Source organism: Amblyomma americanum, chromosome 2 (genome assembly GCF_052857255.1).
Source record: "Amblyomma americanum isolate KBUSLIRL-KWMA chromosome 2, ASM5285725v1, whole genome shotgun sequence".
Taxonomy (NCBI): Eukaryota; Metazoa; Arthropoda; class Arachnida; order Ixodida; family Ixodidae; genus Amblyomma; species Amblyomma americanum.
In genome coordinates, this window is record NC_135498.1 from 35,282,412 (window position 1) to 35,304,195 (window position 21,784).

Consider the following 21,784-nt stretch of genomic DNA (forward strand, 5'->3'; position numbering starts at 1 on the left):
ATGAAAAAAGAAAAAAGATCTTGTTATAATACAGGGACGTCCACGCACACATTGGGTGGTGCTCATATGTCACCTATATTCTAATGCATAGAACAAGTGATCCATGCCTTGCACACCCAACATACCACGAGCACATATATTCATGCAGCGTGCTGTATTGAGCCTAGGCGGAGTTCAGGTACACGGATGCACACGGGCCGCAGCGCAGATCACCCTTGCAGTGTAAAGCACCGCACTCACTCATGTGCCGGGCACAGGTATTTAGGCCTGTTTCACATTAAAAAACAAACAAACAATAACGGCCTTCGTCGCACAACGGCCAGGATGCTGGGTTTTCTTGGAACAAGCGCTCCATATATAGCCTCAGAGAGCGCCAAATACGAAAAGCTTTATACTCCACTTTCACTTCGCACTTATGCACCATTATTTTTTTCTGCAAACGGTGGTTACAAGCTTGGGCGTGGAGACTGCCGCTTCCTACTCGCCTTTTTCCGGCTAGCGTCTCATTTCTGGAGCAACCGGTTGTTCCTCTTCCGCCGGAAGTTGCCCGCATGTTCCTTTTCATTGCGTCTGCAAACAAAAAAATTCTTAGGGGCACATAATTGCATTACGTGTTGGCAACGCGAAAGCATTAGAAGCTCTAACGGACGCGACGGAAGCTTCACCGGATGTGACGTCACCGCCAGGACACTGCCCTCCGGCCAATGGGTGAATTTTATAGCCGGCGACATCTTTTCTTTCCGATGATCGAATGTTCTACAATAACACTTCTGTTGGGCCTAGTTGGCGCATGGCGATAATACAGATGAATGATCGATGTGAGCAAAACATTAGAAGAACCACGTACACGGGAGAAACACAAGGACTGGCGCAAGGTTCTAGCGCTGTCGAAGGAATAAAAACTGCGGGCATGTCTTCACCGTGCCAAAGGCGGCGGGGTAAACCGCAGCGTTGCAAGCGTCAGCGAGGGGAGTAAATCAGCAACTTCTGGCATCTACGCAAATTATAATAAATAAATAATTGACATGTTTACAGATCTTTTTTTTCTGTTTATGTCGAACAAAAATATGGCTTGTTGTGCATTAACCCTCCGCACTGTATGTAGGTGAAGCGCCCTGCATCGCATGGCTACGCTCTCAGAGTTTATTTGTTTATTTATTTATTTGTACATACTGCAGCCCTATTGGGCCATTGCAGGGGTGGGTGTAAACAAAACAACGTAGAGAAACAAGGAGCACAAATATGGCGAACAGCAGAGAGACAATGTGAGTAGAGAAAAAAAACATATGCAAGAAAAGACAATACTATTCAATAGCGTCTAAAAACTGTTTTAAGGGAAAACCTGTATCGACACAGATTTAGTCCTACATAATCTCACCTTTGTGTCCGTTTTATCCTGAACCAGACGATACAAGATATTTTCTGAGTTGTTGCCGCCGCCCGCCTGAGTGTCAGCAGATGATGTAAATTTCAAAATTTCGCTCCAGCAGCTCAGACTCTTCACTGCCTTTTGAGAAAGATCATTTCAGTGCAGCCACATTACTACCTTCACTGTCACACGGGACTTTGTTTTCAAACTGAGACGGCCACTTTGCCGCCTCAATTTACTGCCGTTTTCTTGAAATTTATGATTCAGTAATCCCAAATTCGTACGATCCGCATTGCGCCTTCTGCGATGAAGTGGCTGACTTATACCACATGGTACGGGCATGCCAGAAGAATCCAAATGTATTCCAAGAATCAATAACCCAATAACTGAGGACTGGGCGATGGCTTTGTCCAGCTCACATTCGGAGGACCAGCTTGCGGTGGTGAACCGGGCAAGAGTGACGGCAAAAGGCAATGGGCTCCTGGAATGAGGGCCCACCCAAACTAACTGCGATTTTCTCTATGCATTGTATATATATATATATATATATATATATATATATATATATATATATATATATATATATATATATATATATATATATATATATATATATATATATATATATATATATATATATATATATATATATATATATATATATATATATATATATATATATATATATATATATATATATATATATATGTCTCTCCCTCTCTCATTATTCTTCATTATTTTTTTTTTTGAAGCGATGTTTATTGCCTCAGGGCATAAAAACTATGAAGTGAAAGATGAGTGAGATGCTTAAATAAATGAAAAAAGGTGGGCTGATTTGATGAAATCAGGAAGTGAACGATGATATGGACCTTGTGTCCAGGCAATATAGCAATCCGGATTGTCCGGTGAGAGTCCCACTGTACCGCCAGGTGCCGAATTCTCATCGGCTTCAGCGCCGGGCAGTCCCACAACAGGTGGTGGATATCCGCCTCACAGTCTCTGTTCTTGCAGACTGGACACCCGGGGCGGGGATATAAATCTTCGAAATGCGGCCACTTGCGTGTCACAGCTGGAGTTAGGGCAACCCCGACCCGTATCCTCCGAAGCGCAACCTCCTCTGCACGGATAAGACCGCGGGGGAAGGTTACCGCACACGCAGGGATTGGAGCACGTGTGCGGCGCCTCATTAGTTGTTCTTCTTTTTCCAATTACCGTCAATGAAGCCCGCTGAACTTACTTGACCACTTATTTTTTTTTTCTACAAAGAGGTCAGTTTTCGCAGTGGTATTATTATTAGCGCTGTATTATCTGCCCTGTTCGGCCACTGCGAGATTCTTGGATAATTTTCAGCAATAGGTGAGAGCAATTAATCTTCTCAGGCTAACAACGACAAGAAAGCGTTCGCGATGCCTGAAAGAGAGAGAGAAAAAAGAAGAAGTAGAAGATCGTTCTCTTAGGCTGCCGCCAGGCCTAACTCTCTTGCAGAAGTTCCCTGCAAGGCATCCCCATGTCCTTGTCCTCTCTCCAGGATCGGTGCTGCTGCGAGCGACGGTCGCCCTCGCCCTCCAGCGCAAGAAGTAATTTGAAAATATTTGTCTCCGCTTACGTGACAACGTATCTTGCCAGCGTAAAGTGTGCATCCCTCATGTGCTGTCCTTAGTTATATTAATTACACTGGTTATGCTTTTGGGCTACCCTGCCGGTCACTGCTGGAACTCTGTCGTCGGGGTCAAACTGCCGGCAAAGTTACCTGCTGGATAAATTGCCGGCCGCCGACATAGTAGTCTCGTCCTATACTTTTTCCCGCGCTGGTTTCTTGTTCGTGAGCGCTTCAAACACCCGTTGAAAACATTTGATGAGGATCTTAGCCTTATATCTCGCGTGCGCAGGCTTCGCGAACGCTTGTTCTCTGGTGTTTCGAAACTGCCTAAATTTTCTCACTACAGTTATTTTTGTCTTAGAAGATGATGTGTGAGAAATGTGCGGGGGCGGGGGGGGGGGGGGAGTGAAAAAAAATGACTGAAGCCGTGTTCTCGCATTACCAACCAGATGCCTTCGCACGGTGTCTTCTATATTTGCGCTCTTCTCTTTACCCCCAGGATATGTCTCCCGAAGAACATCGTCCTGCACTTCCTGCGCGACGATAAGGCGCTCACGTAAGTCGACCTTCGGAACGTTCCCGACCCGAAGCACGGTTCAGTTTCTCATATGTGCTGCTTGTGCTTGCTTGCGTGTTTCCGGGCCATTATACACTGTCCCGCAATTTTCCGGCACTGATATGAAAGCTGTCATTCGCTGCAGCCAATCATAAGGTTAGTTCTTAAAGGGGCCCCGAAACACATTTTCAGTGCATTGTTTTGCCTGTTGGTTGCATAGAATGAGTTATAGTGATGCTATTAGCATTGGTCGTGCTGCTTATACTGCGGTTTTTAATATTTTAGTTAGGTCGCAAAAACAAATTCGTGGCGCTGACGGTGTCACCATACAGTGGCGGTTTTTATCAGCGGATATGACATCACTTAGTGGGAGCTTGATGATTGGACAAAGAGTAAGTATACAGCAAATTGTGTTAATAACTAGAGATACGTTTTGTAAAGTTTTCGTGTTTTATATTACATTGACAAAACCAAATTGTTTGCCTTAGATAAAAGCACTGTAAAGCAAGTAAAACAAATATACACCACCAGAAGGTCTGGCTACTTTTTGCATCGAAGGACTTTGCGCCTCTCTGTAAACATCCTGCGACCTAGCACTCAACACTTATGGCTACTCCCTATATATCTGAGAGCGGCTTTGCGGAATCGATCCGATCTAGTCATTGAACTCAGCCTTGGCATGAACGAGGTATAAAGAACAGGCAACCATGGAGTGCTAACTTCCGCCACGTGCTAAGATAGGCTCTTTTGATTGGTCGCGCTTAGTGTCGTCATTGGGGGAGTGAAATGGGGATGGGAAGCTGCGCGAAAATCGAGTTGAGGGCAGCATTTTGTTTGCTTGTACTTTAAAATTTCTTCTTTGCATAAAACTCCCATTTTTATGCATCGATTCTCGTAATTCTTTTTGAGTCAGCATCTGTGTGACAAAGGATCCATTTGAAATGTAGCCGGCATCCGTTCAAGCAGTGTTTCGCAGCCCCTTTAAGGCTATTGGCAAGTTAGAACGTCGAATGATTAATCGGATTCTCTCCCCCGCCAGTGCTTTCACGACTGCCAAAGTGACGGGCGCTCACCAGGCACGAATCATTCTCAGTGCCAAAAGGTTCAGTGTTTCTGCTTGAATTTGCTGGTGCTGGATGTATACATTTCAAAACCTTGCGACAACGAACTGTCACAGGGGACACAGGCTTGAAGACCAAAGGATGAGCGACAAGATCAACTTCTTTGCCACTCAAACAAGCAAAGAAACAAACAAACAAAACTAAAAGAACGTAGTGAGAGTAAGAAGACCGTGCTCCGACGGCAAAGGCGACGAAGGCGTTTGGGCTGACTCAAATTCCAGTTAATTCCAGCTGGTGCGTGAATTTCAGCTCGAGTTGTTGTCGTGGGGCCCGGTCCCACGATTTGCTTTCATTGAGGTTCCCTCATCCAGCGCTTCCAGTGTCACAACAAACCACTCATTCGCTTAGGAAAATCGCGAGCCGAATTAAGCGTGTATATGCATATAGGGCGGTCTTGACTGGCGGCCGTAGAGAGGCTCTTGTTGTGTCCCCCTTGGCTAAATTTTTGGCCGTTTATCTTTTTGCACGGGTTAGAGTGTGCACAAATTAGGAAAAAGATTTATTTTCGCTTATAACATGACTACCAGAGAGATGTTGTTGGTATTCCTATCATTGCTCAAAGAGTCCCTTTTGTAAGGAAAAAATAAATAAACGACTGATACACTTTAAGTGATTCATCTGCAGTGGATGGCTTCTTAAAATGGTGTTTGCCTATTCCTCTGCAATTTCTTGTTAACGTGCAAATGAGGAAAGTATAACCAATAGATAGATAGATAAAGAGGAGGAGGGAAAGGCAGGGATGTTAACCAGAAAGGGGTTCCGGTTGGGTACCCTGCACTGGGGAAGGGGAATTAGGGGACTAAAAGGAGGAAGATAGAAGGGAAAAAAGGCATAACACACACACGCACAACGCTGTCACAATTTGTCACTCGATCCAGTCGCTCTCAAGTAGGCAAAGAGTGCCTTGTATGCCTTGAGGGCAGTCGACTGCTGTGGCCACGGACCGAGGATCTTTTGCTCTGTTAATGGGCGAGGATCGAGGCGGCCCAGGGCACAACACAGTGTATGTCTTGCACTCGCAAATGCAGGGCACTCACAGAGAAGATGAGCGATGGTCTCCTCACAACCACAGCTCTCACAGGCAGGGCTGTTGGCCATCCCCATCCGGAAAGCATAGTAATTGGTTAAGAAAAATGGCAGGAAGTGTTAGCGACTCAAAGTACGATTCGGGTACCGGCTATGCAGGATATATATCTCGTATCAGGATACGCGTGTCTTGCAACATTGCCTTAATCGTATGGCCCTGTACCAGATTTAAAATGTGATGCGGGAGGTCTTTTTCTTTTTTTTACATTTACAGATGGCAGAATAGCGCCGTCCACATCTATTGAACCAGAAGCCAGAGGTATGTAAATGAACGCACACGCCACAGACACAGGTAACTTTCTCAGACACACAAGGAAGGCGGTCATGTTCCCACTATGTGTGCTTTATTAATGTCCAAGGAGACCAAATCCGCTGCTCGTTAACTAGAATATTGTATTGCATTTTATCTACGAAGCACGCGTCTTAGGAGACGGTTATACCGGCATTACTGTCATGAACCTAGCAGACAACTGGGCTTTTCGTCAGCAGCGAACTGTAAGCACTTTGGAATGTTATACGTAATGTTCAGACGCTCGCAGAACTAAATGTAACGTTTCGGAAAAGCGTGCCTTGCGCTTTTTGGTTTACGCGTGTGAAGTTGCCTCAAACAGCTCGTGAAAGTAGTCCTATAGTCAGCTTTTCCTTTGGCTCAACCAATGTCCAACATTCTTGGACCAAAATTTTAAATATTGAAAAATTGTAATCTACTGTTCTAAAAATTGTAATCTACTGTTCTGAAAACATTGAATGTATTGGTCCCTTCTTCCGATGTCTAGCAAAATCGTTCTTTTAAAGTTTTTTCATCGCTCGCATCGAGCAGTGTAGGCTGCTATAGAAAACCAACGGGGAACGCTTTTGATGATAGCAAAAACGTTCAAAGCAAAAAAGTGCAAGCCTGCCGACGGAAGAACTGTGGATATATTGATTTTTGTAGTGAAATCTTACAATGCTTTTGTCCAGAATTGTTGAGTGTGTATGTGTTCTTGGGTACCAGAGGTGCTGGCAACTGAAGCCTAAGGGGGTTGTTGTTCACATCGTTTTTGCTAAAACGAGACTTTCCGTTTCGCCTTTGCAGTGGATGTGTAAGTATATTGATTTCCAAAATTATAGTTATGTTTAATTATTACAGAGGTCAAGGAAAGATGAAGGCACATATGCTATCTTCATATACATAAACGAGACTAGAATTCTGGACACGCTAATGAAAACTATCCGCATCTCTTGCTACGATGTCCGTGACCATGTTGTGAAAGGGTCTACTATAGCAGTGGTTTATTTACTCCTCCTCACTTAGGCCAGGGGGGTTCGTAATGTCGTCGCTGTTCATCTTTCTCGTCGCGCTGCTGGCCATGCTGTCCTACACTGCCTTCCTCTTCGTCACTGGTAAGTCCGACACGCCGTGGAAAAGCAACACCTAGAAGAAAAAAATTCCTCCTTATTCTTGTAAGCTAAACTCGTACTAAGCTTAGCTAACCGGCCTGGTTCGTAATTTATTGAAGGCGATGGTCCCTGGTTGAAACCCCGGACAGAGAAAGATATCTTTGAGCCATACGATGCGCTGAAGTGGCTGCTGTTTGTGACTACATTTTCTCGTACGCCCCTATAGTTTCGCCTTCGTCTCGGCAGTCTCACTGTGCGGTGAAACCTTTCTGTAGTTTGCACAAGTCGGCAATTCTGGAAGATCGTGCTGGCGGAAACCTAGCATTGCCTGCTCGTATATCATAGATGGTTACGAATGCATTTTTCGCGCCAATTTCCTGATCAAGCCCATTAAACAGGCATCAGAAAACTTGAGCTCACATTCGATGTACGAATGCCAATCACGCGAAAAAAAACAACAACAAAAATTTTCATGAGGTTCTCGTTCCCGCCCACTGGGACAAAAGACACCGATAGGTGTACGCACCCAACTCCTTGCGAGTGCTCGTTCGAAGGGCGACATACGTCACAAAGTCACGTGACCTGCACGGTGCGTATTCGTGGACTCTCCTACTTCCCGGCATACCTTGTAAACACCACCACTGGCCAGAAGCTCAACGCTGGGCATTTAGGCAGTTAGAAACTACGGCCACGTATATGACTCTGGACGAAGCCCTTAATGCAACTCCCGTTGGGAGAACAAAACAAAAAAATTTCGCCCTTCACCTCAGTCGGTGCTGTGCACGCTTTAGATGCTGTGGAGGCTTGGATAGAAGTTAGCGTGGAGGGCACCTTCATTGTGCCATGAACAGTGTTGGTATATTTTTGAAAACGCTTCAATTCTATTCTGTCTAGATACAAAGATCCTTATACAACTCATCTAAAGCGACTGTAGGGCAATTTGGATGCACACACTTTCGATAAATAACGTCGACTGGCAGGCGCGTATCCGCCAGTGGTCATCCTGTCGTTCGCGTGCACTTTCAGCGATTTTCGAGATACCTCCCGAGGCTGCTCCGGACATCCACGCCGATGCCCCGAGGCCCACAACTCACGACACCACCCTCAAGACGACCGAAGCCAGGAGCTCAACGAAAGGCGCGACTACCACCGCCGCGACGTCAGCGATCATTGCGACTACTACTCCCACTACTACTGCCACTGCTGCTCCTACTGCTACTCCAACTACTACTCCCACTACTACACCCACTACTACTCCCACTACTACTCCCACTGCCACTACTCGAACAGGTATTACCTCGAAAGCAAAAGTTTCCGGAATAACACATGTTTTCCATAGTGTTCATCTTATTGCGGCTCACAAACTATACCACTACCGTTTGATTACTGGATTTAAATAGTAAGAAAGATATAATTAATATACATAACCTGAATACTTTGGCGCATTTAATAAAGGATGAGCAATATTATTCTACCAGACATGGCGAATATTGAAAAGCAGCCGCATATCGTTTGTCTTCTGGTATGGAACGCCTAAGCTATTCCTTACCATGTATCGCTTCTGGACCATTATCAATCTACTAATTTTGATTAATTTATTTGTTCTACTGCTGAACTTAGATTCAATTTTGCAGACCGGGAAAATTGACTTCACTTATCTTTGCATTTGTTTTCTCGGACCAAAATGTTGTAATTTTTGTTCTGCACAGATCATGTGTTTTGGTTTGTTTACTGCTTCTGTTTTTCAATAAAAATTTGATCTTATTTCCGAGAAATTCGAATATACTGCAGCTGTCTTGCTCAAAATAATGCCATTACGGTCGTAGTATCAGCGAACGCGGCATGAAAGACCACATATACTTTTATGGGAAAAAGTTTCTTGCCAACTAAGTTTTCTGTTCGTCCATGTATAGTGTGTTATATGGCCAATTTTAGAAATCCCCGGAGGGTCACAGAGCTTTTATCTTCACTCTGCGGGAACTTCGATGTGCCAGCGGGTACCATAAGGACCCAAGTACGCAGCTAAAGGCGGTGTCCTGGGAAATTAAGTCTGACGTCGACGGTACATTAAACATTGCCGACACTACAGTCCAATTCAACGGCAGTGCGTTTACATTAAGCAAAGTAACAGACGGCAAGCCATATAAAGTGGTTACTTTGTGTTTAGATACGAGTACACCTGCATGGTAGTAACAGGGGAGTAATCTGTTCTCTAGCGGGAGTGCTTTAGAGGACGATTACTCCCTTTTTTACTCCTTTCAGTTTATAGTGTACGTCGACTGCGCGAAAGGGAACAATGATACGAAACCTGCACTGTGCAAGGTGCAAAAATTTCAAACTGACAGGCTTAAGGGTTGTCCGAGCTGTGAAATACCACTAACAGTGTTTCTGTTTTATTTTTATCCAGAAACAGCGAAACACTTGGAGCGACTCAATACAAAACGAATGCACGTGCTAGATTTTAATTGGAAGAAGCAGAAGTGGCATATATCCCCGAATCGTGATCTGTACACCGACTGACAGACTATGCTAGTATAGTAAAGGCTCCCATGTTGTATAATGTAAAAGATGTTTCATAGGATAATATATCTCACAGCAACCATATTTCGGGTTTCTATCACTGTGCACTTTGTTGACAGTCTCTTGTTAATGTTGTTGTATAACTGGACCCCATTTACGCATATTCAAGGAGAGAAAACAGCCGGTATCGTAACCTGCTCAGTTACAGGAAGAAGCCCTCTACCTGCTGCTAGGCGCCAATCCGCTTCCCGCGTCTCAGCCACACCCGTGGTCCCGAGGCCCATGGGCAAACGGCCGCTGTTCTGCACGTTCGGCACATTCGAGCAGGACTACGAGAAGATCGCCATCGACGGCGTGTGCGACTACGCCTTCGTGCCGCTCTACTCCCGCGGCCGGGATACCCTTCTGGATGACAGCCACCCCGTGCTCCGCACCATGCTCGAGCAGGCGGCCAACTCGCGATCAACCTCCTACGGCATCAGCATCCCTCAAAGGCGAGTCGCACCTCGCAGCATTGCTGCGGTAGCTGCGGCCCGTGTTGTATAATGAACTCGTAGTTTATTCGAAATCGCTTATTTCGAACTTTCGCTTTATTCAAACTTACCCTTTGATCCCGTCAACGTCGAATGTAGGGAAAAGGGCGTCCCTTGTTCGAGCTGCTCATAACTCGGACAAAATTTCAGACCCTTGCGTGTTCGGGTTATCGAAACTCAGCTGTGTAGGCTTCGTTCAAAGACTAGTATGTCTCACCTCGACAGAGGCTATAGTCACTAGCCCACTTGTCTGCTGCAAGCGATATTTTTTATAGTACACTAGACGCTGAGCTTTCTTCTTTTACGTCTACGAATACTCACGGTGTCTACCTCATGTTCTTTAATTATTGTGTATTGTTACCGCTTGTAGAATTTCGGTCCACCTGCTCACACATACTGAAGTGAAGGGAACGCGCTCAGCGGAAGCAACGAACGCGAAGGCAACTATAAAGCTTATTTTGAAAAATTCAAAACACACGCCAGAGCTCAGTAAAGCCTAACTGTGCATTTTCTGGAAAGTAAAAAAACAAACAAAATTAATGATGTACAATGAATGGTATGCACAATCACTTGAATCGTTTTTATTAGGATTTCGTGTTTCTTTTCCAAAGGTGCATGCGCTTGCTTGCCTTTTCATATTTTGCAAAGACAACTCCTAAATCCAGTCCCCCCCCTTTCTCCCTTGCGCTTCTCCGAGATTTTGTGCAGTTGTCTTCCCTCTGAAATGATGTCATTTGAAGCTTGGAAGCAGCATGTCTGGTTCCTTTAGGGTTACTTTTTTTATACTTCGAAAACATTGTAGGTCCCTTGAGACAAAGTAAACGAAATGTAGATCTCCCGCAGTCCTGCAGGTAAAACTGAACGGAGTTTTGTACGGTGGAGAGTGCATGGTTTGGCAGAGATCGGCCGCGGAAACAGTGCGACAGCTGGAATGTGTTGTTCCAATTGTCGACTGCCCGTGGCGTCGCAGGAACCACCTCCGCGCTCTCAGGGATCTGCGGGTGACTCGCGGCGTCTCCAAGGTGCGGGAGTACTGGACCACGTGGAGGGTATTCCACTACGGCGTCCTCGACATGGAGGTCAAACCGAAGAACCTCGCCGTTCGCCGGAAGGTCAAGGATGTCTTCAGCTTACTAAAGGTGCTCTTCCATCATCATCATCATCATCATCATCATCATCATCATCATCATCATCATCACCACCACCACCACCACCATCATCATCATCATAAGCCTTACTACGCCCACTGTAGGGCGAAGGCTTCTCCATGTCTCTCCAATTAACGCTGTCCTTTGCCAGCTGCGGCCACCGTATGCACGCAAGCTTCTTTATCTCATCCGCCCAGCTAACTTTCTGCCGACCCTATAGGCCACGTCTAATGCCATACACTCCGTGACAGCTTTAATAAATTAAACAGAAAAGCTGACTTTTCGCCCACTCCAGAGTTTAAAATGTGTAGCGATTGTGGACGTGATGGTTAATTTGGTTTGTACAGTGGTACAGCTGACGCGGCATAAAACATAAGCCAAAGCACAACCTTTCCGGAGTGCCGGCCTCTATTCAATGGCTAACTTAAAGCAACATCACCATGCATCGTTTTATGCAGCTAGACGCTCTATGTGGCGCGAACTTAATAAAACAAGATATTAAAACAGTTCCCTCCATGTTTTATGCGGCATGCTTGAAGCGTTACAGAAGCGAACACCGTTGGAGAAATAACGTAATAATAATAAATTGTATGTTGGGAAAAGGAAATGGCGCAGTATCTGTCTCATATATCGTTGGACACCTGAACCGCGCCGTAAGGGAAGGGATAAAGGAGGGAGTGAAAGAAGAAAGGAAGAAATAGGTGCCGTAGTGGAGGGCTCCGGAATAATTTCGACCACCTGGGGACCTTCAACGTGCACTGACATCGCACAGCACACGGGCGCTTTAGTGTTTTGCCTCCATAAAAACGCAGCCGCCGCGGTCGGGTTCGAACCCGGGAACTCCGGCTCAGTAGTCGAGCGCCCTAACCACTGAGCCACCGCGACGGGTAGAAATAACGTATGCAGCATTTCAGTATTCTAGCCTGTTTTCTTCGAATGTGTTAGCGCGCGCCACAGGAGCCCACGAAGCGACGATTTAATGCTCACGTGCCCTCAGCCGCATATCCACTCGGTGAAAGGAACCACGGCACGATAACGCTGCGCGAAGTCGCGCAGAGAAATAGGATTTCGTTCCACGGCTATATATTAATCATCGAAGGGTCTCAGGGAAACGAGCTTTAGGGCGAGTTGCTTGCATACTTAAGTGCAGCGCAGGAACCACATTCACACGAGGAACACACGGGTAAACTCTGAGTTCGTCCGTTTGTGCGTGTTTTATGTCAATGTGTCTCTTACGCTCCAGATATGCCTCAAGCAAAGACTGTAATTTAGTCTACGAGTCACTGAATTCCCATTTCCTGTTTCAGCATCTTTCCCGTTGATGGACCCAGTGTTTGATACTACGTTTTGAGAAGCGCATGCCCTTGCATGCCCTTGCAGTGTGCATTACGAGCTTGCATTCATGCGCTTTGACTGCATGGCGCAAATCCTGCTGCAAGTCCCGCAAACCTTGTTCCCGAATATGGAATGTTATGTATTTCACGACAGACCTTCTTTTTAACGAACACAACTGTCTTAAAGATCGCTGCAGTATGACCGCGTTGACAACCATCGCCGTCACTGAATGGTATCATGATGTCCTATAGGACTAATCTATACCGACTAGTGTCACAATCTCTGCGACAAAAATTCGTGGGCCGTGGTCGGCAGGTCTCAGAAACCGCGTGTGGTCTTCTTGTGCGTGCACATTTCTTTTAATTCGATGACCGACGAATTACATGAATTTGATGATATTAATTCGAAGGGGTTAAAATGCATCGTCGGTCATAAAATTCGCCCATCGGCATATAAGGAAGTAACGTTACCCGAGCGGAGCATTTCCATTGGTGGAATGGAAGTGATGTCACCAGATAGGAAGTGACGTCACGTTCTGAAACGGCAGCAACAGCTTAGTGCTCTCGAATTGCGAACACAATGAAACTAGGTGTCCCTGATAATTTTTTCAACTGTAGTTTCTTGTAAGTGGAAAACCAGAGTAGGAGATACGAATAGGAAACCAGACCTAATTTAGGTTAACTTTTCTGTCTACTTTATATCTTCTGTTCTCTTATCTTAGGTGTGATCTGCGCGCAAGTTAACACACGGAGTACCAAGGACACTATAAGCCACTGTACATTATTTGTTGTCTACCTTTCCCTAAAGCTGACTCGTTAATTGCGCTTGCAGGCCCTGAGAGTTGAGCAGCAGATGCTGAAGAAGGCCTCCACACAGCCTCCACCACCTGGGCGAGGGTTCATAGTGCTGGGCTTCCGCATTTGGCCGCAGAACATGCATCCCTTTCTGCGCAGCATTTCCCAAGAATTGAGGTACGTACTCAAGTCGTCGGATGGCATCACTTGTTCACATCTCGCAACCTCCGCATTATAGTATGCAGTCAATGTACTGCAAATATGCAGAGAACGAGGACGAATAGACGTGACTGCAACTTGAATGCAAATGTTTACGCCTGAGCTTCGTATTCAAGTAGTCATATTTAATTAAAACGCACTGAATCGACAGATCATTTTGAAAGTGTAAATCACTGTTCTGATGTGATGGTTTCCTTGCCTGAGATGTCATATGTCGGTGCTTCAATGCACGCGGTTGGCGGTATAAAAAGGGACACGATGTGCATATGTGCACTGTTTCTCATTTTTTGAAAGCTCGGTCACAATATTACCGAGCCAATGTCTTATAGTATATTCTTCGACTTAGCCCTGAAAGTTTTTACTTGGAATTTTTCTTTTGTGGAGGCGTGTATTGCCATACCACTACACACTAATTAAACACTCATTACATAATACAGTCAATCACTCCCGCATTCTGCCGTAAATTCAGGCAGGTTCGGGCTGGCTTCTTTCTTTTCCGATATGGGTACACTGGTTTACGTTTTGAATAGTTTCACATATTCCCGAACACATGCTGTGATGACCCCCCATAATGCGCAGGTCCACACGGGATGGAGAGGCAATGAGACACTGTATGGCTCAGTTTAAACAAACAGATATATTCAATAATTACACTTGATTATGATTATACATCAGAGGCTGGGGCGTCCGAGCTTACGTGCCGACGAATTCATGGGGACGATGGAGGGGCTCCGGAGTTGAGCTCGAACGGTTGCTGGCAGAAGCTGCACGCCGTCGGGCTTCGGCGCTGAAGGCCCCCTTGGCGAACGATGTCGTCCTGAGCGTCTCTTCTTCCGTACTCCTTGTCGATTTTTATATCCTCTTATCCCCACACTCCCTAGGGTGAGGACGCCCACGCCGGAGTGGGGGGGGGGGGCTAGGGCTTTCACTTGGGCGCACAAACACACCACCGCACTTATGGTCTCGCCCCCCTCACGTGTTGAGTCCGAGGGAAAGAAGGTTGTCGTCGAGGTAGCGCATAGCGTCGGCTGTGGTAAGGCGCGCTCTGGCCCGCTGACTGTTCCCGCGGGTCACCGGCGTCCGTTCTCCATCAAATGACACTCGCCCCTCAAGGCCGGAACGCGAGGTCACTAAAAGGCCGGGAAAGTGGTCCCTTGTCCTGGGATGTGCTCGGAAGGGTTGATTGATGATGCCCGCCGTCTTGCCACGGGGCCAGGCCCGCCGAAACGAGGCCGCCCTGGAACGGCCACGGCAATTGGGGAAGATAACGCCCGTCTCCCCGCGGCGGTGGCGGCGGCGGCGGCGTTCGTCTCGTGCCGACACTATGGAAAGGGGGTCCGGTTGTGCTTAAACCCCTTCGTTCTGGTCGTCTCCGTGCGGTCCACGGCGGCAGGCCCGAAAGCAATCCCACTCAAGTTGCTTGCAGCCATATACAGTAGAAACATGAAAGGGGGTCCGGTTGTGCTTTCGCCGCCACTGGGGGCTCCGTCTACGCCGCGCCGTCGAACGCGGACGCTCGTAGCACACACAAGGAACGTCACAATGCCTTAACAATCTGTTTCATTTGTAACCACGGCTTGGGATGACATCGCGTCTGGGAAAGAAGCTGCCGTGAATCAGGAAAAGCTTCGGATTTTCATTTCTGAATGGCCCTCCAAGTTCTTAGAAACGTGCCTACCGTACGTGAAATAGAGCCTCCAGGGTGCATGAACTGGGGAAGAAGAGGTTAAGTTGGAAACTGCAATCAGCAAAATATCGTAGTGGTTGTGTGGAGTTGCACCCGATTCCCGGCGCGGGAGAGAAGGGGAGGAATAGTAAGTCGAGCTGCTGCAACTCTCGTTTCGATAGTTTCCACAAAGAAAGTGTTTGGACAGATTTTTAAGTCCGCTATTCATCAGGACATTTTGTACATTGAAACGGGCCTGACTTTGGGTACCACCCACTGATTTTTTTGCGTTCGATGGCTCCGAAGCATCGCGTTGTGTGCACACTTCAGGAGACTACGCAGAAAGCACACCAGAAACGCAATTAAACGCATACTTATGTACCGAATGCTCACTCTGGTCCATGAAGGACGCGGTATTGGAGGATTCCTGATTAATTTCGACCATCTGGAGTTTTTAACATGTGCTAACGTCGCACAGAATGGTTCCGCTTCCATAAGAGTACGGCTGCCTCTGCCGGGATTAAGTGCCTGTCGAGCAAACAGCAGAAAGTTATCTTTTGTACCAATAGATTTTGCAGAGTATTTTGGCCATGAACCTCTACACTCTAAACACGAATACGCCTATGCGGGAGTAAAAAGAGGGTAAAAAAAAACGAAGTGTGTTAGAGAACAGCTTACTGCCTTTTTACGCCTTTCTATTTACAGTGTAGTAACAATAGAAATGGACGCTGTAACAACAGAATTTTCTGCAGTATTTTGCTGTGCCCTGTCGTAGCGACAGAAGTACTAAGAAAAATCTATCGTTACGACAAAATATTTTGTCGTATTTTGGGAACGATTTTGTCGTTTCTTCTACTGGGGTCCCGTGACCTCGTGGTCATCAGCCGAACGCTATAGTCACTCAACGTGTGCCTACAGCACGCGGAAATGGTAAAGTGCTACAGTATCGCGGCACCTGTTATTCTCCACAAGGAAGAACACGACACATTTATTGTGTTCTTTCTCGCGCTTTCTTATAGTTGCGCAGCTGTTCTTTTGCATCATGCACCACCTCACCCAACAACCTGTTGTTCTCTTATCCTCATTGCATGCACACCGCAGGAGGTTCATGGTGGACGGCGTGATTGCGCTGACGCACTTGTGGAAGGACGAATTCGCCGCCCGCTACCCAGGTTGCTGGGTGACGGGCCCGGCGCCCTTCGAGGTGTCGCCGCATACAAAGGCATTCCACATGCTGGGCATGGTGAGCGCGAGCGCAGCAGCCGCTTTCTTTTTCGAGAAAGCGCCCACTTTGGTACTCTGAGAAACTTAGAAATCAGCGCAGACTTTTTACGTCGGCGGTCACAGAAAGCAAGCGGATTAACGTCCATTCTAACGAGCTTTAACGCCCTTTTGAGCGTTTAATATTATTCGTAACGGTTGAACCAAATCACATAAGCACGCCCTGCGGTGAAGACGAGACTCTTCTTTTCCTGTGGGCTTCAGAGATGTCATGATTTTCTCCATATAGAATGTATCAAAAGTTATAAAGGCAGCAAAATACTTTCTGATCATATTTTGCAGCTTAAATTATCATCCCAAGAGTTAGAGCAAAATCGAAGTTACAGTTTTCACGCTCTGGGTCTCAGGAGGATATGTCTTGCCAGGAAAATGCCGGCTCCTCACCCGTCCGTTTCTTTGGCCAAAGGCAATGCTGCCCAAGTGTGGGCGTCAGCCAGAAGGGACACCTAAGGAGAGAACGGCGCCCTTAACGTTGGGCTAGCTGCTGTGACCATGTGGTCCACATATAGTGGTCCGCATATGGTTATAATATGGGCTTGAGAGTGGCCGCACTTTAGAAGAACTTCAGCTGACATTTATGCTCTGCCCCAAGGGTATGATGTGATAGAGTTAAGGGGCTAATGCGCATGCATGATGAATTTGTCATTCCCTACTTTACATTCATATATCTATGGGAGTCATCATACCACTCCTGGCGCAGTGGTGCAGTGGTTAGGTGATGTGCCACTGCCGTGGGATGGCACGTGCTGTCACCGGTGGAGTTTGTGAGACCTAGGTTGCCCTTCCAGAACAACCTCTCGCGACCGATCATTAATTTAACTGCCCCCTGCTACGGTGGGCAGTTTGTTTACAATAAGGTGGGCAGGTTATCATGACGCCACAAGCACACGTGACCTAGGTGGCCCAGCTGCCCCCTAGGTTGCTCCTCTGGGGGTTTTTCGCTCACGGCCAATGACGCTGGCTTTTCTGGCACACGGGGTTCTTAACGCTATCGCGTTAAAATCAGATGGTATGGAGCAGGGCGGGTGGGATGCATCTAGGGAAGTAAGCTGTGCAGAAGACACGAGGGACATAGGAAGACACGCAATGAAAACGACGCCACGGGCGCGGAGGGTTCGCTCGGCGTTCTCTTCCTTTGCGCAGTTCACTTTCCTAGGCATGAACCAACTAGCTCGCAAAAACATGCTTTAAGTTACGCATTTTAGAAATAAATGCAAATTCGATTCAACTGTCTACCTCTTCCTCTTCCGAAGCCGACGCGACTTCTTCGGTTTTGTTGCGGTGCCCATACAGAGCAAGACCATGGAGGCGATCAGGAACCAGACGGAGTGGAACGCGTACCCTTCGCTGGCCGTGTCCGTCACCATGTGCACGCGCTTGTACATGACGACGACGTCCAGGAGGCTGTACGCGCCGTGCGTCGACCACCAGCAGCCACCGAACACCATGTCCGCGGTGAGTACGTCTGTCTGCCTCTCCGTCCGTCCGTCTGTCTGTCTGTCTGTCTGTCTGTCTGTCTGTCTGTCTGTCTGTCTGTCTGTCTGTCTGTCTGTCTGTCTGTCTGTCTGTCTGTCTGTCCGTCCGTCCGTCCGTCCGTCCGTCCGTCCGTCCGTCCGTCCGTCCGTCTGTCTGTCTGTCTGTCTGTCTGTCTGTCTGTCTGTCTGTCTGTCTGTCCGGACGTCTGTCCGTCTGTCTGTCTGTCCGTCTGTCCGTATGTCTCTCTCTGTCTGTCTGTCTGTCCGTCCGTCCGTCCGTCCGTCCGTCCGTCCGTCCGTCCGTCTGTCTGTCTGTCTGTCTGTCTGTCTGTCTGTCTGTCTGTCTGTCTGTCTGTCTGTCCGTCCGTCCGTCCGTCCGTCCGTCCGTCTGTCTGTCTGTCTGTCTGTCTGTCTGTCTGTCTGTCTGTCTGTCTGTCTGTCTGTCTGTCTGTCTGTCTGTCTGTCTGTCTGTCTGTCTGTCTGTCTGTCTGTCTGTCTGTCCAACAACCACATCCAACAAAGACATGCCAAAGACATGTCTGACCAACAAAGACATGTCTGCCAATAAACAAAAGCATATGGCGACACTTTTCGGGAGGCTGGACGCAAAGCGAAACTTGCACACACAAACTTGACGGAGTCATATTGTAGCGTTGATGACGCTTAACAATGCGCAGCTCCCCGAAAAGAGCTGCATGTCCTCTCATCGTGTTCGCAATTCTTCCGTTCACTTCCCTTGCAGTTCTGCAACGACCCGCTAAACGTCTACGTAGATCAAACCATGGACGCAGAGCAGTTCACGATGGTCTCCAAGCCTGCGGGAAGTGGCGACCTTCTGGCAACCTACGAATCATCCATGACCATAACGACAAAGGTGCCGATCCGCAACGTGCGCGCTTTCTCGAATCGGGTTTCCTGACTGCCCTTTGGTTGTCCCTGGAGTTTGGTCGGCAGTAAAAGGGCGATGTCATCGTGACATATTTTGCAGCTAATATTCTGTTCAAAGGTCTTCACTTTTCTACATTGGCTTGAATTTTCACCTGCATCCGTGTGTTTAAATGGGACAGCATTGAATTCTTCCATTGGCTCGAGGGAGGTAACGTGACTAGACCGGGCAATTCTCATTCGCAGGATGGAAATGACGTCACTAGATAGTAAGTGGCGTTACTTCCGGTAAAGGCATCAACATCCTCTAATTCTATTGCATTGCCAACGCATACGATAATCAGATGATCCCCTTCAATTTTTTCTAGTTTATCCCAATTTTCTTTCAAATAACCATGGAAGATATGTCGATAAACTGTGCAGGTGGATTGCACTATGCGGCGGACATGAAGTACGTGACAAAGTTCACTTAAAAAAGATTTCTGGCAAAAGTAGCTGCATGCACATGACACGGTCTTTGGATTTCACACGAGATAATCCTGATAGCAAAATATAGTGAAATATGACATAGACAACTTGGCCTTCGCCAAAAGCTTGCCAACAGCATTTCCAACAGGCATTTCTCTACATGAACAGCTAAGGCGCCCGTGTGCTGTACGATGTCAGTGCACGTTAAAGATCCCCAGGTGGTCGAAATTATTCCGGAGCCCTCCAATACGGCACCTCTTTCTTCTTTCACTCCCTCCTTTATCCCTTCTCTTACGGCGTGGTTCAGGTGTCCAACGGTATATGATACAGATACTGCGCCATTTCCTTTCCCCCAAAGCCAATTATTATTATTATTAAAGTGGCTAATACCTCTTAAATTTTGGTACTGGGGTGCAACATTATATCACGAAATTAAGGGCTGTAAACACGGAAAGAGAGCAGTTTTTGTAATTTCTGCTTCAGTATCGTGGCACGAGATAATGAAATTTAAAAAAGTGAATTTTTAAAGCTCTTCATCGTGGATTTCCCACGTTGCGCATTGATGAAATGACGTCGCAAGAATGCACGTAATGCGCCCAGTATCTGAGCGCACCAAATTTAATGCACAAAATACACACGCAGTTCGTTTTAGGACGTCGAAGACATAGGCGTTATTTCTGTGACTATCAGCGAGGCCATTTTGCCAATCTGCAGCTCGGGAACGCCACCGTAACGAACTTTCAATTGATTATTTTTCACGTTTCATATCCCGAACGACGATGCAGTTTCAGAAAATTGAAAAACTGGAATCGCCTTCGATGTTGACGACCTTCAATTTCGCGATATAATCTAATAAAGGTAAGAAAAATCTAAAAAGATACAAAACAACTCCTCATTATAGTCAAAGGGTGCTTCCCGAAGCTCCCTGCGAGCAGTATCCTTTTGACGGCAGCGCAATAATCATCCATGTGTCTCAGCAAATTCCGGCAACATCGCGCCGAAATACATGCACTTTCGAGAAGCTTGCAGGCAAAACATTCTCTCCAGTGCACGTAACTCTTCGAAATAGCCAAAATTTGTTTGGCCACAGCGCCGGGGGTAACCGCATTTTCGAATTCCTAAAACTGATATGGATATTACTTACGGTGGGATACACGCCTCTCAGTAATTAAGGAGCCTAGCAGCAATAGTTAAAAAGTTTACTATAAAATTTTAGTTAGCCAGCCTATAGGTTAGCCCGTTTTAGTAGTATTCTGATAAACTGCACAAGCTGTCAATGATATGCCGAAAAAAAGCACTCTTCTAATCTCAAAAAGCCTATTAAAAAAAGAAAATGTAGGAAGTCTTGGTTGAAGCACGCCGTACATAATATTAAAAAGTGAAGGGTATAAAACATTTTGAAGCTTCTTTTATGCTTTCTTTTCACCCCCAGATATGTCAGATAATGCGCGACAACTGGAATCTCGACGTCGGCCTGGCCATGTTTGACATCGACTGCGAAGACTGGGCCGAGCAGTGTCATTCGCCAAACGTCGGGGAAGGAGGTCAAGACCGAGCGTTCGACATCAGTGGGCACACTAGGTTCAGCTACAGCGCGGACTACTTTCAGGTCAAGGCGAAGCACAGGGCTGCCAACGCCACGTCTTGCCCGTGATGCAGCGCCAACGGCCGCCTGCAGATCACCAGCCTCGGAATCTGCGATCTCGCGGTTTATTGGAGACGTGCTTTCGTGGCCAGTGATGTACTGTTGTTTTACGAGCTTGTTTTGATATTCTCCTCAACCTGTATCTTGCTCGTGCATAGCGGTGCAATATTACTCCCTTTATAAGTGTGGTAATATGGTGACAAGATTTTATAAGGCTGCTACAGGTAACAGTTGTGACACTGAGGCCAAGAAAAGGGTACGCACCGTTTTTCCTCACTTTGCACGTTAGAGCAATACCTTTTTGCGTGAATTAAAGATCGTACATTGCCGGATCGATATATTGCTTAGTACCACATTGCCTCACTATGCACGTTAGAGCAATACCTTTTTGCGTGAATTAAAAATCGTATATTGCCGGATCGATATATTGCTTAGTACCACATTGCCTCACTATGCACGTTAGAGCAATACCTTTTTGCGTGAATTAAAAATCGTATATTGCCGGATCGATATATTTTTAGTACCACATGCCTGTAGGAGCACACTGAGCCGTAAGCAAACTTTCAGCCTATTAAATGAGAGTGGCAATGGGGGGTGGATAGGCAGTCCCTTAGCCGGGGAGGTGTGGTGCGGATGCCACTAACAGGCTTTGCTTTTGGAAGGTATAGGGTTCACTCACCTAGGCTTCACGCAGACAATGCCG

General features: G+C 46.7%; 1 protein-coding gene across 1 annotated transcript; it reads left to right on the forward strand.

Moving 5' to 3' along the window:
* Window positions 1-7,032: 7,032 nt before the first annotated feature.
* Window positions 7,033-21,090, forward strand: LOC144119616 (uncharacterized). Its single transcript, XM_077652190.1, has 9 exons — window positions 7,033-7,115; window positions 8,139-8,402; window positions 9,892-10,126; window positions 11,136-11,304; window positions 13,480-13,619; window positions 16,429-16,570; window positions 17,902-18,063; window positions 18,826-18,957; window positions 20,869-21,090. Exons 1-9 carry the CDS (start codon window positions 7,043-7,045, stop codon window positions 21,088-21,090), a joined length of 1,539 nt encoding a protein of 512 aa, XP_077508316.1. The 5' UTR covers window positions 7,033-7,042.
* Window positions 21,091-21,784: the final 694 nt, after the last annotated feature.

Coding starts and splice junctions, on each gene's coding strand:
- LOC144119616 (XM_077652190.1), top strand. CDS start 7,043: ATGTCGTCGCTGTTCATCTTTCTCGTCGCGCTGCTGGCCATGCTGTCC. Junction 7,116..8,138: donor TGCCTTCCTCTTCGTCACTG/GTAAGTCCGACA, acceptor GTGCACTTTCAG/CGATTTTCGAGATACCTCCC. Junction 18,958..20,868: donor CCATGACCATAACGACAAAG/GTGCCGATCCGC, acceptor TTTCACCCCCAG/ATATGTCAGATAATGCGCGA.